At 45.0% G+C, this 17,941-nt stretch overlaps 1 protein-coding gene across 1 annotated transcript in view; it reads right to left on the reverse strand.

Annotated features, from left to right (window-relative positions):
• The window catches only part of LOC310874835 (B-cell receptor CD22-like), a gene marked incomplete at its 5' end in the record, with an annotated part of 135,812 nt that overhangs the window by 270 nt on the left and 117,601 nt on the right, over nucleotides 1-17,941 (reverse strand). The window contains 5 exons of the mRNA XM_083787710.1: nucleotides 95-358; nucleotides 1,564-1,827; nucleotides 3,019-3,282; nucleotides 4,620-4,883; nucleotides 6,057-6,320. Coding sequence (XP_083643836.1) covers nucleotides 95-358; nucleotides 1,564-1,827; nucleotides 3,019-3,282; nucleotides 4,620-4,883; nucleotides 6,057-6,320 — 1,320 coding nt within the window. The remainder of the gene's footprint in view (nucleotides 1-94; nucleotides 359-1,563; nucleotides 1,828-3,018; nucleotides 3,283-4,619; nucleotides 4,884-6,056; nucleotides 6,321-17,941) is intronic.

The following is a 17,941-nucleotide window of genomic DNA, read 5'->3' on the forward strand; positions in this document are numbered from 1 at the left end:
GGATTTAGCAGACACATTTAATACAGAGCATACAAACATACAAACTCTCTCTGGAGACAGAGAGAGAGAGAGAGAGAGATTTTAGTTCACTTACACTGAACATCTAGAGCGTGTGGAGGTGACCTCTGGGATCCATGTGTGTTTGTGGCCTGACAGAAGTATCGTCCAGCGTCTGCAGGAGACACATTGTCCTTCACCAGCTGAGGACCAGTGGAGATAGAGGCGACTCCTCCGTCTCTGTACCAGGTGTAGGTGTCTACGGGTGGCTTGGCTTCACTGCTGCAGGTCAGAGTCACCGTGCTGCCCTCAACAACGCCTCCTGGTGGACTCGCTGATACTGAGGGCTTTTCTGGAGGGTCTGTGGAGGAATAAACATTGATGCACTCAAATAACAGTGGGCTGTGTATACAGCATTTTACACTAGGAATGAACACTAACAATGATTAATGTATGAATAATGTGGTGTCTAACATTACATCACCTTTGGTTAAAATAATAAAACACTGGACACTAACGTAATCAATAATGAATGTGATCTAAATTAACTATTTTATATCATTTATTATAGGTGTAGATCGGCTATTTTAAAAATGTTTATCTATGGAACTGAGTCAAACTAACTGTAATGGCTACAATGCCAAGTGCTTGCCAGGTTGGGGGTGTATACTATTGTAGATTGTCAGGTTGGGGGTGTATACTATTGTATATTGTCAGGTTGGGGTAGAACGAAAGAATGACCGAAGGATGAACGAAATAATAAGGTCACGAATACAAGCAGCCGAAATTAGTTTTTTTTGACGGGTGGCTGGCATCTCCCTTACAGATAGGGTGAGAAGTTCAGTTACACGAGTGAGACTCGGAGTAGAACCGCTGCTCCTTCGCCTGGAAAGGAGCCAGTTTAGGTGGTTCGGGCATCTGGTTAGGATGCCTCTCGGGCGTCTCCCTAGGGAGGTCCTCGACGCACGTCCCACTGGGAGGAGACCCCGGGGCAGACCAAGGCGCAGTTGGAGGAAATACATTGACCAACTGGCCTTGGAACGTCTCGGAATCCCCCAGGAGGAAGTCACTAATGTTGCTCTGGAGAGGGAAGTCTGGAGCACTCTGGTGGAGCTGTTGCCCCCGTGACCCGACTACGGAGAAGCGGTTGAAGATGGATGGATGGATGTTGGGGTAGGGGTATACTAGTCGTGTATACCTGCTCAAAATCACTATGATAATCCCCCCCCCCCCCCCCCCCCCCCCCCCCCCCCCCAGTTGATACGGATGACACTGATTTTGGGGCCCTGGCTCCCGGACAACTTTGATATTGATGTAGCTCTGGATTGGTGGATTTGAACCACTGGTGCTGCAGGTGAAATGGACTGAGCTTCCTTTGAGAACATCAAATCTACGCTGCATCCTCACAGATTGGTCAAAGCATGGATGTTCTGTTCTAGTTGATTGATTGATTGTTTATTATGTTTGTACACAATGACAAAAATAAACACATAATAAAATGCTGTTGTTTTGTTGTCTGTTAAAAACTATCAAATATTTCAAAATACAAACATTTAGTTCACTTACACTGAATTTCTAGAGCGTGTGGAGGTGACCTCTGGGATCCATGTGTGTTTGTGGCCTGACAGAAGTATCGTCCAGCGTCTGCAGGAGACACATTGTCCTTCACCAGCTGAGGACCAGTGGAGATAGAGGCGACTCCTCCGTCTCTGTACCAGGTGTAGGTGTCTACGGGTGGCTTGGCTTCACTGCTGCAGGTCAGAGTCACCGTGCTGCCCTCAACAACGCCTCCTGGTGGACTCGCTGATACTGAGGGCTTTTCTGGAGGGTCTGTGGAGGAATAAACATTGATGCACTCAAATAACAGTGGGCTGTGTATACAGCATTTTACACTAGGAATTAACACTAACAATGATTAATGTATGAATAATGTGGTGTCTAACATTACATCACCTTTGGTTAAAATAATAAAACACTGGACACTAACGTAATCAATAATGAACGTGATCTAAAATAACTATTTTATATAATTCATTATAAGTGTAGATCGGCTATTTTCACACTGTTTATCTATGGAACTGAGTCAAACTAACTGTAATGGCTACAATGCCAAGTGCTTGCCAGGTTGGGGGTGTATACTATTGTAGATTGTCAGGTTGGGGGTGTATACTATTGTATATTGTCAGGTTGGGGTAGAACGAAAGAATGACCGAAGGATGAACGAAATAATAAGGTCACGAATACAAGCAGCCGAAATTAGTTTTTTTTGACGGGTGGCTGGCATCTCCCTTACAGATAGGGTGAGAAGTTCAGTTACACGAGTAAGACTCGGAGTAGAACCGCTGCTCCTTCGCCTGGAAAGGAGCCAGTTTAGGTGGTTCGGGCATCTGGTTAGGATGCCTCTCGGGCGTCTCCCTAGGGAGGTCCTCGACGCACGTCCCACTGGGAGGAGACCCCGGGGCAGACCAAGGCGCAGTTGGAGGAAATACATTGACCAACTGGCCTTGGAACGTCTCGGAATCCCCCAGGAGGAAGTCACTAATGTTGCTCTGGAGAGGGAAGTCTGGAGCACTCTGGTGGAGCTGTTGCCCCCGTGACCCGACTACGGAGAAGCGGTTGAAGATGGATGGATGGATGTTGGGGTAGGGGTATACTAGTCGTGTATACCTGCTCAAAATCACTATGATAATCCCCCCCCCCCCCCCCCCCCAGTTGATACGGATGACACTGATTTTGGGGCCCTGGCTCCCGGACAACTTTGATATTGATGTAGCTCTGGATTGGTGGATTTGAACCACTGGTGCTGCAGGTGAAATGGACTGAGCTTCCTTTGAGAACATCAAATCTACGCTGCATCCTCACAGATTGGTCAAAGCATGGATGTTCTGTTCTAGTTGATTGATTGATTGTTTATTATGTTTGTACACAATGACAAAAATAAACACATAATAAAATGCTGTTGTTTTGTTGTCTGTTAAAAACTATCAAATATTTCAAAATACAAACATTTAGTTCACTTACACTGAATTTCTAGAGCGTGTGGAGGTGACCTCTGGGATCCATGTGTGTTTGTGGCCTGACAGAAGTATCGTCCAGCGTCTGCAGGAGACACATTGTCCTTCACCAGCTGAGGACCAGTGGAGATAGAGGCGACTCCTCCGTCTCTGTACCAGGTGTAGGTGTCTACGGGTGGCTTGGCTTCACTGCTGCAGGTCAGAGTCACCGTGCTGCCCTCAACAACGCCTCCTGGTGGACTCGCTGATACTGAGGGCTTTTCTGGAGGGTCTGTGGAGGAATAAACATTGATGCACTCAAATAACAGTGGGCTGTGTATACAGCATTTTACACTAGGAATGAACACTAACAATGATTAATGTATGAATAATGTGGTGTCTAACATTACATCACCTTTGGTTAAAATAATAAAACACTGGACACTAACGTAATCAATAATGAACGTGATCTAAAATAACTATTTTATATAATTCATTATAAGTGTAGATCGGCTATTTTCACAATGTTTATCTATGGAACTGAGTCAAACTAACTGTAATGGCTACAATGCCAAGTGCTTGCCAGGTTGGGGGTGTATACTACTGTAGATTGTCAGGTTGGGGGTGTATACTATTGTAGATTGTCAGGTTGGGGGTGTATACTACTGTAGATTGTCAGGTTGGGGGTGTATACTATTGTAGATTGTCAGGTTGGGGTAGAACAAAATAATGACCGAAGGATGACCGAAATAATAAGGTCGCAAATACAAGCAGCCGAAATGATTTTTTTTGACGGGTGGCTGGCATCTCCCTTAGAGATAGGGTGAGAATTTCAGTTACACGAGAGAGACTCGGAGTAGAACCGCTGCTCCTTCTCCTGGAAAGGAGTCAGCTGAGGTGGTTCGGGCATCTGGTTAGGATGCCTCTCGGGCGTCTCCCTAGGGAGGTCCTCGACCCACGTCCCACTGGGAGGAGACCCCGGGGCAGACCAAGGACCACGTCCCACTGGGAGGAGACCCCGGGGCAGACCAAGGACCACGTCCCACTGGGAGGAGACCCCGGGGCAGACCAAGGCGCAGTTGGAGGAAATACATTGACCAACTGGCCTTGGAACGTCTGCTCTGGAGAGCGAAGTCTGGAGCTCTCTGGTTGAGCTGTTGCCCCCGTGACCCGACTACGGAGAAGCGGTTGAAGATGGATGTTGGGGTAGGGGTATACTAGTCGTGTATACCTTCCCAAAATCACTATGATATCCCCCCCCCCCCCCCCCACCCCCAGTTGATACCGATGACAGTGATTTTGGGGCCCTGGGTCACGGACAACTTTGATATTGATGTAGCTCTGGATTGGTGGATTTGAACCACTGGTGCTGCAGGTGAAATGGACTGAGCTTCCTTTGAGAACATCACATCTACGCTGCATCCTCACAGATTGGTCAAAGCATGGATGTTCTGTTCTAATTTATTGATTGATTGTTTATTATGTTTGTACACAATGACAAAAATAAACACATAATTAAAAAATAAATGAAAAAAACACGATACCCCTGCTGGAATAACTAATGCTGTTGTTTTGTTGTCTGTGAAAAACTATCAAATATTTAAAAATACAAACATTTAGTTCACTTACACTGAACATCTAGAGCGTGTGGAGGTGACCTCTGGGATCCATGTGTGTTTGTGGCCTGACAGAAGTATCGTCCAGCGTCTGCAGGAGACACATTGTCCTTCACCAGCTGAGGACCAGTGGAGATAGAGCCGACTCCTCCGTCTCTGTACCAGGTGTAGGTGTCTACGGTTGGCTTGGCTTCACTGCTGCAGGTCAGAGTCACCGTGCTGCCCTCAACAACGCCTCCTGGTGGACTCGCTGATACTGAGGGCTTTTCTTGAGGGTCTGTGGAGGAATAAACATTGATGCACTCAAATAACAGTGGGCTGTGTATACAGCATTTTACACTAGGAATGAACACTAACAATGATTAATGTATGAATAATGTGGTGTCTAACATTACATCAGGTTAAAATAATAAAACACTGGACACTAACGTAATCAATAATGAACGTGATCTAAAATAACTATTTTATATCATTTATTATAAGTGTAGATTGGCTATTTTCACAATGTTTATCTATGGAACTGAGTCAAACTAACTGTAATGGCTACAATGCCAAGTGCTTGCCAGGTTGGGGGTGTATACTATTGTAGATTGTCAGGTTGGGGGTGTATACTATTGTAGATTGTTTGGTTGGGGGTGTATAGAACTGTAGATTGTCAGGTTTGGGTAGAACGAAAGAATGACCGAAGGATGACCAAAATAATAAGGTCACGAATACAAGCAGCCAAAATTATTTTCTTTTGACGGGTGGCTGGCATCTCCCTTAGAGATAGGGTGAGAAGTTCAGTTACACGAGAGAGACTCAGAGTAGAACCGCTGCTCCTTCGCCTAGAAAGGAGCCAGTTTAGGTGGTTCGGGCATCTGGTTAGGATGACACTAGGGAGGTCCTCGACGCACGTCCCACTGGGAGATGACCCGGGGCAGACCAAGGCGCAGTTGGAGGAAATACATTGACCAACTGGCCTTGGAACGTCTGCTCTGGAGAGGGAAGTCTGGAGCACTCTGGTGGAGCTGTTGCGCCCGTGACCCGACTACGGAGAAGCGGTTGAAGATGGATGGATGGATGTTGGGGTAGGGGTATACTAGTCGTGTATACCTTCCCAAAATCACTATGATAATCCCCCCCCCCCCCCTTCCCCACCCCCAGTTGATACCGATGACACTGATTTTGGGGCCCTGGGTCACGGACAACTTTGATATGATGTAGCTCTGGATTGGTGGATTTGAACCACTGGTGCTGCAGGTGAAATGGACTGAGCTTCCTTTGAGAACATCAAATCTACGCTGCATCCTCACAGATTGGTCAAAGCATGGATGTTCTGTTCTAGTTGATTGATTGTTTATTATGTTTGTACACAATGACAAAAATAAACACGTAATAAAATGCTGTTGTTTTGTTCTCTGTGAAAAACTATCAAATATTTCAAAATACAAACATTTAGTTCACTTACACTGAACATCTAGAGCGTGTGGAGGTGACCTCTGGGATCCATGTGTGTTTGTGGCCTGACAGAAGTATCGTCCAGCGTCTGCAGGAGACACATTGTCCTTCACCAGCTGAGGACCAGTGGAGATAGAGGCGACTCCTCCGTCTCTGTACCAGGTGTAGGTGTCTACGGGTGGCTTGGCTTCACTGCTGCAGGTCAGAGTCACCGTGCTGCCCTCAACAACGCCTCCTGGTGGACTCGCTGATACTGAGGGCTTTTCTGGAGGGTCTGTGGAGGAATAAACATTGATGCACTCAAATAACAGTGGGCTGTGTATACAGCATTTTACACTAGGAATGAACACTAACAATGATTAATGTATGAATAATGTCACCTTTGGTTAAAATAATAAAACACTGGACACTGTAGTCCAAAATAGAGTAAACCTATACCCTAATGATAGTTTAATGTTTTCTTATTTTTTATTCTTACTAGTCTTTGTATTTTTTGATATTTGATGTCTGGGGACTGCACATGGAATTAGCATGTTTTGCTAAATCTCGTATATTTACACTGCATTGTTTTAATGTAATGTTCATCAATACACACTGTCCCGACTAAATAAACAATATACACTGTCCCGACTAAATAAATACTATACACTGTCCAGACTAAATAAACACTATACACTGTCCAGACTAAATAAATAAATAAAGTAAAGTAAAGGATAGATGTTGTCGGTTGGGCACAGGGCGATGCGTGGAATGAGGAGTGTGTGTCCAGCATTGATCCACTTTTATGCCCATTGTGGAGTCTCGACACAGTACCACCAGAATAAGGGGCGCGTTCCTATGGCAACCAGACAAACGCCGGGCGCGCCGACGCGCTCCGCCCACGGACGTGTCATAGACGCCGTCTACTACCCCAGAGCGATCCTAAACCAGCTACGCCTAATCCGGCCGCCGCCCGTATTAGCAATCAACGACAGCCGCAATCTGTCAGCCGCACCCTTTATAAACGACACTCACACTTAGCAGTGTCACTCGCTGGTTCACTCCAAGACGCTCGGGCAGCGTATGCCGACAACTTGGTAAGTCCACACTTCTCTCACTAAAGGATCCAGCCACACGAACTAAACGTACTGTTTGATTGTTTGTACCGCCACTCAAATCTGTCTTGTATTCCGCTTCATCAGGCTTGTAGGAGTGGGGCTGAAAGCACGCACAGGAGTGTTTGCCCCCCATAAATAAGTGTCGCCTGGAAAGCCGCACATACCTGGAAACCCTCCTGGCTCGGTTCGTGGACGAGTAGCAGAAGACGGGACCCTCGTATCAACCGGCAGCCCACCACACGTTAAAGGTCACAGTAAGACAACTGTTCTCTCACTATCACACGTTTGGCTAAGAAGAGGCACTTACAGACGCTTGAGGAGCTAAGGATAATAAGAAGAATTGTGAATGAAGAAGAGCACCTTGTTGATGTTTACTGAAGAGAAGACGTAAAGTTAACTGTGTCACGTTAACCCTGAAGACTGTGAAAGAAGAAGATCTTGTTGATGTTTATCAAAGAAAGCATATTCTAGTTAAAGTGTCACATTAACCCTGTGAACGAAGACAGGCCCGTTGTGTTCAGTTAAACAGTTAAAAGACTTTAAGTTGGCGAGAGCCCTGCCTTACCCTGGTGAAAGAAGACCAAGGCTGTGATTAGAAAGAAAGACGCTGTTTTCTGTTAACACACTGGCTGCTGTAACATACTGCTACGGCTGGCCCACTGTATAGAGAGAAATCAGAATATAAGTACTTGTGTACCTACCTGTTGGCCGAGGCTAAGGGGCCCTAGGTTACATACTCACCCGGTCCCGAACCAAGTACTTTTACTCTGATTACTCGCCCAAACGTATCCGAGTACTTCTACTCAAAAGTACTCTTCTATACCCTGTGGATAGAGAAAGCTACCTACCATCGTACCTACCTCCAGGGGAGCCTCCTGGCACCCTCTGGACCCTGGAGCCTTCTGTGGCGGTTCTGGACAACCGTGGGTCCGACAGACTCGACACCGGGCACTGCACCCCCTGTGGTGCAGGGTGGAACGCGTGTGTCCAATTTGGTAGTCGGTGGGGCGAACGGTTCTGGAGTTACGAGGATTACAGACGTATTTATAGTTAGAATCCTCCATCCATAATATCCTATAGTTTCACTTTCATTATTACTTGCGCAAGCAGAGCGCGCAAGTACTAGTTTCGCCCAGGACGATTTTCGATGCGTATGCACCGTCCCAGCATATTCGATGCGTATGCACCGCCCCAGCATATATGATGACGTAATAAAGATGTGGATTAAAGGACCCAATGCCAGAGTGTAATTGGTTTTCGATGGTCACTCGACAGAGTGCAGTTCTAGTTATTATTTTTCTTATCAATAATATCCTCCATCCATAATATGCTTTGGTTTCACTTTCAAGTCAACAAGGCTTCTAGTATGATTCCAGTCAACACCGAGGACAAAACCACGGCCACGGCAGACTGCTGCAGAGGTGCTGGAGCGAGTCGAGGACTTCAAGTACCTCCTCGGGGCACGGACTGCCTCAACTGAACAGGATCTGAAGGTTCGGAGAGCACTTGCTTGGAAAGCCTTGCACGGGATGAGGAGAGTGTGGAAACCAGACATGGGAGAAGACCTTAAGAGGCGGCTGTTCATAGCTACTGTGGAGTCAGTCAGTACTGCTGTATGGGGCCGAGACATGGACCCTCACAGTGGAGTCAGTACTGATGTATAGGGGCCGAGACATGGACCCTCACAGTGGAGTCAGTACTGCTGTATGGGGGGCCGAGACATGGACCCTCACAGTGGAGTCAGTACTGCTGTATGGGGCAGAGACATGGACCCTCACAGTGGAGTCAGTACTGCTGTATGGGGCAGAGACATGGACCCTCACAGTGGAGTCAGTACTGCTGTATGGGGGGCCGAGACATGGACCCTCACAGTGGAGTCAGTACTGCTGTATGGGGCAGAGACATGGACCCTCACAGTGGAGTCAGTACTGCTGTATGGGGGGCCGAGACATGGACCCTCACAGTGGAGTCAGTACTGCTGTATGGGGCAGAGACATGGACCCTCACAGTGGAGTCAGTACTGCTGTATGGGGCAGAGACATGGACCCTCACAGTGGAGTCAGTACTGCTGTATGGGGGCAGAGACATGGACCCTCACAGTGGAGTCAGTACTGCTGTATGGGGCAGAGACATGGACCCTCACAGTGGAGTCAGTTCTGCTGTATGGGGCCTCACAGTGGAGTCAGTACTGCTGTATGGGGCTGAGACATGGACCCTCACAGTGGAGTCAGTTCTGCTGTATGGGGCCGAGACATGGACCCTCACAGTGGAGTCAGTACTGCTGTATGGGGCCGAGACATGGACCCTCACAGTAGAGTCAGTACTGCTGTATGGGGCCGAGACATGGACCCTCACAGTGGAGTCAGTACTGCTGTATAGGGGCCGAGACATGGACCCTCACAGTGGAGTCAGTACTGCTGTATGGTGCCGAGACATGGACCCTCACGGTACAACAGGAAAAAGCCCTGGATGGAGTCTACACAAGAATGCTACAAATGGCACTAGGTGTCACATGGACGGACTGCATCAGAAATGTGGACCTCTATGGGGACCTGCCACAGGTCACAGACAGACCTCTATGGGGACCTGCCACGGGTCACAGACAAAGTCAGAGAGAGAAGGATGAGGCTGGCAGGGCACTGCGTCAGGCACCCAGAACTTGAGGCAAGTAAATTGACCCTATGGGAGCCAACCCAGGGCAAAGCCAGGAGGGGAAAGAAGCGTACCACCTATGTAGACGTGCTGCGGCGCGACATCTTGGCTGAAAACACTGCAGAGCTCAAGAACCTGATGTTGGATAGGAGAGTGTGGAGGGCAGCGTGTTGGCTAGACCAGCGGTTCCCAAAGTGGGGTCCGCGGACCCCTAGGGGTACTGTCGTGGAAGTTTAGAGATAAACATTGTAAGAATACTCCAAGTGTTTTATGACGTCACTGCCCATGTGGTGAATGCCTTGTGGCTATGTTGGGGGTTGTCGTGTGGGAGAAGAGAAGAGCTATAAAAGCTGTCGTTGGTTGTCAATCTGGGTGCCAGACTGGGTTTTCCATACATGGGGTTGGTTCATGTAAGTCTTGTCTCCTTGCTCGAGTAAAATCTCTATACTCTATAACTCCGAATTCTTGTGTTGCCTCATTATTCATTGTTGTGATTTGGTTTTGAGCATATGTCCACAGATTCCAGTACAATTTGGAGGTTCCACCGAGATGTGCTGTGCTTGGCGGGTTGGCCCGGTGGGGTAAAGTTCTGTCTTTCGGCTGGGCCGACGTCGCGCAAGTGAGTATATGGGTCTGTTTGGATGTTCAGAAAATGAGGTATTGCTTTTATTCTGGGTTTAAAGTATAGTGATGAATTGGTTGTGATCACAATTGTTGTTTTTTTTTGATGGCCTATACTAAAGAGGGAAACTGTGAAGTTTTGCCTTTCATATGTGCATATGAGAGACGGAGGAATAGTGTTTGGTTGGTTGAATGGCTAGGAAAAAGTTGTCTATTCAATAAATCATTCATTAAGTTGCCTGCTGTCTAATAGGGGGACAAGAGATCCTGCCTAGGGTATCCTGTTGTTTTAAGAAACAACGAAATTGGCTAGCCAGCGTGTGAATGTAGGCCTACGGTGTTTGTGTTTGAGTGTGTTTGCCTATCTGCCTGTGTGTGTGTGAGTATGGGTGAGGCAAGGTGTCAGTATGACAGGGAGAGAAAATGTGGAAATGGGAGATTCTTAATGATCTAAAATGGAGATACATAATTCTCGAGTCGAGAAAACGGAAATAGTTCCATAATATGGATGAAAGTAAGGATGTGAAACGAAGGAGAGTGTGAGAGTGGTATGGTTTCATTTTTTTCTTGGCATATTATATTTGGTGTGTTGGAATTATAAGATATTCTATTTTAGATATTGTTACTGTGTGATTTGTGGAGTTAAATTAAATCGGAATGAAATAGTGCGCCTATCGTAGTTAAATCTATGAACTACATTTTATATGTGGGGGCAAAGTAATTTTGATGGACGGAAACACCTCATTTGAGCGGTTGAATGTCTGTATTAGGACTGTTTATTTTCCTCCTCCTATATGGCTCCCCGCAAGGGGAGTTGTCATAAAGTTTAAGAGCAGCCTGTTTTCTGGAAATAAGTGGCGTGTTGTATGAGCAAATTTAGGAGGTAGACGAGCCTAAAGTGAAGATAGATCATAATCCTCTAGATGAGAAATGGGAAAAGCATAGGAAGTTGTGCTAAAACACATACTGTATATCTGAAGAGGGATCAAATGTGTATATGTATGATGAGGAAAAATAGGTATTTGTATTTCTTTGGAGTGAAAATATCTGACCACATTGTGACATGTGAACCCAGCCGTTGCTCACTGTTTGAGACACCATGGTGCGACATGTTTAGGCAGATAGCTGTCGGAGGAGCTTTAATCTACAGATTTCCTTAAGCATGTAGTGGCCATTGTTTTTAATAGTTAAATGCGTTGTGGACATTGTCTGTGTCAGAATGTGGAGCTAAAAGTAATTTAGGAAAATAGTAACCACGATAGCTTCGTCTATTAAACTTCACTATGTAATTATAGTGTGGGGTTAAACCTTCATGAAAATGGTAGCTATAATCACTATTGTTGAGATCAGCTCATGGTCTAACATTCTTATTAATTGGTAAAATTGCATGTCCCCGAGCAGTAAAATGGAGCATTCTCCCTGGTGTAGTTTGAGTAAAATAGAACACATAGCCTATATTTTAAGGAACTTGTTAGGACAGTGAATAGTGAAGTACGATTCTAAGATGATACATTTGATAGTGCATGCTGGAAAGAGTATAATGATAGCGGTTCTACAAGCATGTTGTTTGAAATGTAGTCAGAGTAGTAATGAAAAGGTGAGAAGTAGTGTTGATGCTAGCCTGGGGTCATGCTGTGAGATAATTACCCCCTGTAATTAGTTTATTGTTTATTTGCTCTTCCGAGTCTCCTCAGGCTCTGCGTGACGGCTCATGTTATATGAAGCCATTTGTCATAGATGTCATTTATAGAAATTGACCAAAGCTAGGTGGTTCCCTATTATGAATGTAAAGGATTACTTCCCAGGATAGTTACTTTTGTAAACTGTCATTTGTTATTAGGAATGTTAAAATATGCTGGAAGCAATTACCGTAGTCAAGAACAAGGGTTTACAGTGAGATTATAGGGAGTATGTAAGTAGCCTTGCTGAAGCCATGAGGGTCACAGGGCAGGAGCCTAACCCCTACACCCCTGGTCATGACGCTAGTGTGTCATAATAATAAAGTAATAATAGTAAAACGTTATTTGTATAGCACCTTTCATGACATCAAATGCAGCTCAAAGTGCTTTACAGAACAATGAAGAATAAAATAAAAGCAAAGCGTAAAAGGAAAGCAAGGCAACGACATTAAAAAGCAAGCAGTAATGCAATACAGTGAGGACATGAATAAAAAAAAATATAAGATCACTTAAAGGCAATGTTGTAGAAGTGGGTTTTGAGCTGAGCTTTAAAAATGTCTACAGAGGCTGCCTGACAGGCAAAGCGAGCAGGCCAGCAGTGGAAGACCTTAGCGGGCGGTTTGGAACATATTTAGGCAAGCAGTCATGTAGGTAGGAAGGTGCGAGACCATTGAGGACTTGATAGACAAGTAAAATAATTTTAAAATCAATCCTAAAAACAACCGGGAGCCAGTGCAGTGATGCCAAAACTGGAGTAATATGTTCTCACATCTTAGTTCTAGTTAAAACTCTGGCTGCCGCATTTTGGACAAGTTGTAATCTGTCAGTTGTTTTCTTAGGCAGTCCTGGAAAAGTGCATTGCAGTAATCAAGCCGAGAGAAAACAAAGGCGTGGATGAGCGTTTTTTGCATCGTCCAAGGACACATAGGCTCTGATTCGTGCAATATTTCTAAGGTGAAAAAAGGCAATCTTGGTAACATGATTAATGTGTGAATTAAAATTCAATTCGGAATCAAGGCCCCACCGATAGAGTCCGCAAGTAAGGGGAAAAGTTAGTTTTGTGGTATTTGAGCCAGAGACCTGATCATGTACGTATGTGCACGTAAAAGAGAAAAATGAAGAAGTTGCCCGAACACTGTGTATACATCTGGCTGATACAGGAGATTGCATTTATCAAGGATAACAAGGCTAACAACTAGTCACTGATTGGCAAATAAGAATGTTGTGACGATGATTGATTTGGTGACATCTATTTGGAAATTCAGAGAGCTAAAGTCTTAAATCCAGAGCGATTTACATTAGGTAAGAACAAAGAATATGGCAATTAGATCACATACATGGAATATGATTGTTAGGGATATAGCAGCTGTAATTGTGATCATTTAAAATATAGTAATTTACAGTTATGCAAAAGGTATGCATCTGTCAGAGTAAGCCTGCTCTGGACCTGTTACCATGGAGAGGGAGAGATACAGGCTACAAACCGCTTACTTGATTTTTCAGATCACACTGTGGGAGGTGTGATCGTTGCACTGAACTTTGAGACACTGATTGACACTGAACTGTACTGAAACACACTGTGTGAAGGGTTTGGGCACCCTATGCAACTGGCAAAGGATGGGTTCAAATGCAAGGCAGAGCTGACTTCTGCGACAACAATGGAGGATATGTTTTCGACATCTGATTTTGTGAGACCTTGGAACTATGGCTGTGTTCTCTCTCCACGTCATCTGCTGATTTTGTGGCTAGCAGGAACTGTGTTTACTCTCTCTGTGGTGATGGTGAGAGGTGTGGGAAGAATGACAGATGCATATTGATAAAATAGTAAGGAGGGGTTGTCAATTATGGCTGCTATGAAAGGAAATGGGTGGTTGGTCTGGTAAACTTTAAAATGGTTGTGCTCAAGATCTGACATTATTTTGACCTTATTGTGACTTGGTCAAGGATAGGGAGAACAGCTGGCCTAGTGCTATTTAGAATGTTTATGACATAACGACGGTCAGGGCAACAAACCCCATGTACTTCTGTACACAGAATTTACTGCAGGTTATTTCCATGGGCTGAATGTAAGGACATAATATGATCAGGTGCTCAGAGGTTCGGATACCGAAAATACTAATGTAAATTAGTGGAGTTTAATAGTACAGTATTAGATAAAATTATAGATCATTATGTAGTAATATACTCATTCAAATAAGAATACTGCAGTCGTATAGGTCATGCAACAGTGTAAAATCAGTCAAATCTCTACATTGTATTGTAGTACAGTGAGTGCAGGCATAGTTTTGTTTAAAAACCAATTGATTTGAAATAGTATTTGTAATGATTGAAACTATGTTGTTCTTGTTCAGGACCATTGAATTTAAATTGGAAAATGGAATGTGTGTACAAGTAAAAGTACAGCGGAACGTAAGAGCAACTGTGAGCTGTGCAGTCGTCATTTAAATAAGTAAATAGCAGGGAGAAGAAGAAGACACTGACATCATCATAGATGTCATTTATAGAGTAACTTTGAGTAGCTATTTTCATCAGGGCAATAAATAATAGTGATTCAATTACTGTAATAGTGATTCAATTACTGCTATTGATGTATTGGCTGGCTGCGTGAGTTAAATTTAAGACTGAGAAATGTATTGGCTGCATGAGTAAAATTAAGACTGAGAATGATAACCTGTTTAACAAGCTGGAGTTGCTTGGGCTTATTAAAAGTTATGTGTTATACATTGTTCAATTATCTAAAGGTCCAGTAAGGGGCTGTACACTGATGGTGGAATGGAACCGGAGATAGGAGTTGTTGTACATTCTAGAATATAAGTACTATATGTTGTATTTACAAGATATTATTCATAGGAGTCACACAGACTAATGTGAGTGAGTCCGCAGTTCTGGTTCAGGGGACGCCCTGAAATAGACAAAGTATTTAAATACAATGTGTTTCCTGTATAAATGTATGAATGTTCTGATCCAGGTTTCTTTTTAGGTTCAAGGTGGAGGCGGTCCAGATTCATATGTTTATGGAGTGATTTACTAATGAAATGACTAATCTTTGCATGTGTGTGCATGTGCGCCGAAATTGGTTATCTCGCTGTGTTTACAGAGGAGAAGTATCATTGGGTTTTGGAAATCAAATCTGTGAGTATTACGTGAGTAAAATGCAACATATTGATGTTCAGAATGTTTTACTGTAGTTATACAATTTATAGTGTTGAACAGCGGTATTGTTTGAATTATGCCATACTAGTGAGACATGAGAATGTATTTTTAGGCAGTAGTTATACAAATGCGTGTAGAGACGTTGGAAGGTGGTGGACTGACAGTAAATGAGATGGTTATAGTGTCAGCTGGTAGTCAGCTGTGAGACCCCCTAGGGTTTAATTGCACCCCCACCGTTTCCACAGGCTGAATAAGTAAAGGTGTTACTTACACCTTCTGTAAGTAAGGAATCAACAGTCTATAAAGTAACAGCTGACTGGTATATATATATGTGTCCATGTTAAAAGTATTATCATATTCCCGTCATATTACAAAGTGTTGAGTCCACCGTCAACACTCTAGATAGACTAGATAGAGTAGGCCCTTTAAAAAAATTGGTTTGTAGTATGTTTTTTTCCAGCTCCATATGATCCTATAAAGACGACAACATGAATGATGATGATGATGAATGATGATGATGATGATGATGATGTGCGATCATGTCTGCTACTATGACACCGAGGGTCCTAAATGAGAGTGCTGTTAGCACTCTGAACTCTGAATCCGGCGATCATGTGCGGTCATGTGCCCCAGGAATGTCACCTGTGGGGTGACAATTTCTGGTCTTTTGAGAAGCCGGGACGTGTGCTGTTCTGTTGAAAATGGCCAATCTGCAAATTCGCAACATGTCTGGGCCCTGCACATTGTGAAAGAACTAAAAAGACTTGGCTTACTCCTCAAAGTGGGCTGATGGACAATTCTGAATGGACACACTATGGTGCTGAGATGTTTTCTTGGGTCCAATGTCGGCAACGGTTATTGTATGTTTAATTTGGCGTTGCCTTATTTGTTTGTTGTTATAAAACCATTGTGTCACTGTATATTGATTTATGTTTGTGCCTGAATACCTGTGTATTCTGATGTGTTTTGTTGTGTATACTATGTTGTGGATTTTATGTTTTTATCATGTCGTAAGCCATGTGGTGGTCGTTTTCTCTTATGAGATAGGCCGGTGTAGGAATTTTCCCAGAACGTTACGAGATAATGTTGTATGAAAAGGGGTTTTTCGCCTGCCCGTACGATATGAGTGAGTGTTTATTTTGTGTTCCAGGTTTTTGCCTGCATCTGCAATGTACTGATAAAATGGTGTTTATGAGTTTTTAAATGTTTAAAAGTGGGGTAATGTCGTGGAAGTTTAGAGATAAACATTGTAAGAATACTCCAAGTGTTTTATGACGTCACTGCCCATGTGGTGAATGCCTTGTGGCTATGTTGGGGGTTGTCGTGTGGGAGAAGAGAAGAGCTATAAAAGCTGTCGTTGGTTGTCAATCTGGGTGCCAGACTGGGTTTTCCATACATGGGGTTGGTTCATGTAAGTCTTGTCTCCTTGCTCGAGTAAAATCTCTATACTCTATAACTCCGAATTCTTGTGTTGCCTCATTATTCATTGTTGTGATTTGGTTTTGAGCATATGTCCACAGATTCCAGTACAGTACGCGACGCATAGCCAGGGGGTACCCAAGCCCCCTAAAAAAAAATACAAAAAAAATAAAAACATTTTTTTTGAGGGGGCTAGTGAATCATGTTGTGTGTGTGATATGAAATGTCCAGTACCTCCCCAGTGCCTCCCCAAGTGCCACCCCAGTGTCTGCCCTGCAGTGTCTGCCCAGTGCCTCCCCAGTGTCCGCCATGGTGCCTCCCCAGTGTCTGCCCAGTGGCTCCCCAGTACCTCCCCAGTGTCCCCTGAGTGCCTCCCCAGTGTCCCCCTGAGTGCCTCCCCAGTGTCTCCCCAGTGCCTCCCCAATGTCTCCCCAGTGGCTGCAGTTTCTCCCCAGTGCCTCCCCAGTGCCTTCCCAGTGCCTCCCCAGTGTCCCCTCAGTGCTTCCCCAGTGCCTCCCCAGTGTCCCCCTGAGTGCCTTCCCAGTGTCCCCCCAGTGCCTCCCCAGTGCCTCCCCAGTGTCCCCCTGAGTGCCTCCCCAGTGCCTCCCCAGTGTCCCCCTGAGTGCCTCCCCAGTGCCTCCCCAGTGTCCCCCTGAGTGCCTCCCCAGTGTCTCCCCAGTGCCTTCTCAGTGTCTCCCCAGTGTCCCCTCAGTGCCTTCCCAGTGCCTCCCCAGTGTCCCCTCAGTGCCTCCCCAGTACCCAGCCGAGTGCCTCCCCATGCTCCCCAGTGTCTCCCCAGTGTCTTCCCTGTGCCTCCCCAGTGTCCCGTCAGTGTCTCCCCAGTGTCTCCCCAGTGCCTGCCCAGTGTCCCCCCAGTGTCTCCAATAGCAATACAAGAGCAATAATACAAATTAATCTTAATTTATTAATCTTATTAATTAATTATTGAATCAAATTAATGAATTAATCAAAATGTTCGACGCAAGAAGGCCCTCCTGTGGCCTGTGCCCAGCACCATGCCAAAGCTTTTTCCTGCAGGAAACACTGCTTGTGGTTGTAAATATATTGTTATCTGTGTTACGAGGATGAGGGAGTACCTGGAAAAATATCTACCCCAAAAGGGGTACCTGGTCCAAAAAAGTTTGGGAACCCCTGGGCTAGACCTCACTCTCGCAGCAACTAACAAAATAAGACAGGCAGACAGACAGACAGACAGACAGACAGACAGACAGACAGACAGACAGACAGACAGACAGACAGACAGAGAAGAGGAT

Source organism: Protomyctophum parallelum, assembly GCF_964188405.1.
Source record: "Protomyctophum parallelum genome assembly, chromosome: 1".
Lineage (NCBI taxonomy): Eukaryota > Metazoa > Chordata > Actinopteri > Myctophiformes > Myctophidae > Protomyctophum > Protomyctophum parallelum.